The sequence below is a fragment of the Mandrillus leucophaeus genome, unplaced genomic scaffold (assembly GCF_000951045.1).
Source record: "Mandrillus leucophaeus isolate KB7577 unplaced genomic scaffold, Mleu.le_1.0 Scaffold567, whole genome shotgun sequence".
Classification (NCBI taxonomy): Eukaryota; Metazoa; Chordata; class Mammalia; order Primates; family Cercopithecidae; genus Mandrillus; species Mandrillus leucophaeus.
This window is the reverse complement of record NW_012106108.1, coordinates 1,272,376-1,273,479: the sequence shown is the minus strand read 5'-3', so window position 1 is coordinate 1,273,479 and position 1,104 is coordinate 1,272,376. Positions and strand designations below refer to the sequence as shown.

General features: G+C 44.8%; 1 protein-coding gene across 1 annotated transcript in view; it reads left to right on the top strand.

Moving 5' to 3' along the window:
• The first annotated feature begins 694 nt into the window (after positions 1-694).
• ADAMTS5 (ADAM metallopeptidase with thrombospondin type 1 motif, 5) overlaps positions 695-1,104 on the top strand; it is a 51,122-nt gene continuing 50,712 nt past the window's right edge. Inside the window, exon 1 of the mRNA XM_011998316.1 lies at positions 695-755. Within this exon, the coding sequence (XP_011853706.1) occupies positions 695-755 (61 nt within the window). The remainder of the gene's footprint in view (positions 756-1,104) is intronic.

The following is a 1,104-nucleotide window of genomic DNA, read 5'->3' as shown; positions in this document are numbered from 1 at the left end:
AGAAAAGACCACGAGAGAGAATGGTTAAGGAAAGGCTCACAGGCCTTGGTGAGATAGAGAATATGGCTGGAACCTCCTACGCTGACCCATCCAGCTGTTAGTTAGCATTGGCCTGGGGCAACTGGCCACTGAGAGGCTGAGGCATTGTGGAATTATAAAGCAATAGCCTTCAGCAATAGTAAATTCCTCCCTGGTCCTGATGTATTTCAGAATCCATCAGGGACTGTTGGGTGTCCCTAAGGCCCCAATGATTTCTTAATTTCTAAGTTAAAACAAGATGTTACATTGGCCCCTCACAAGACTCCAGAGGGTGTTTCAGGCACAGGGCAATAGGCATTGTTGCCAGGCAATTCTGAAATTCCTTCCAGAGGATTATTTCCACTTTAAGAACCTCCATCCAGCCCTGGACCCTGATCTTTCCGTCCCAGAGAAAGTGATCAGCTTGGGGCCCTGCTATCCCCTGCCCTGCTATCTCCAGCATCACCAAAGTTAAACGTAGAAAAAGACGGAAACGTACAAATTACACCACATTCATTTTTCACTGGTGCATTAGTTAATTAGCCTGAAGAATAATTTGGGGATGGAGGGAGCTCTTACCCCTACAGTAGAAGGTAGACCTTCTAACCATAAGTCGTGGGGTTTTCCTTCTCCCTTCTTAGAATGATAATTAGAGGAAACAAAGAGGTCAGAGAAAATGAGTAGCAGTGATAATGCCGCCCGCGTACTAATAAGCACCAATCTTCCTTCCGCCGAAAGTATTCTTTTTCTTCTAAAAGGAATTTCTGAGAATGAAGGCAGGTCAAGGCCTATGGCGATAAGCGGTTGCTTTAGAAGAGACAAAAACAGATATAGGAATTTATTATTATATTATCATTTAAGCAAAGAAATAAAAGTGTGAGCGCAAAATTTTAAAATCTTTCGGGAAAAAAAAATGAGTGGAATTCCCTTTAAGAGTTAACTCTTTCCCGCCCTGCCTTTTTAGAGCAAAGGAAGTTCCAGTGGGCTGGGATTAAGGGACAGATTGTGGACCCTGACGAAAGGCGTGCTGGAGAAAGCTGGGAGCCCGCGGTTTGCACACAAAGCTGCGGAGTTCCCAAGCGGCGG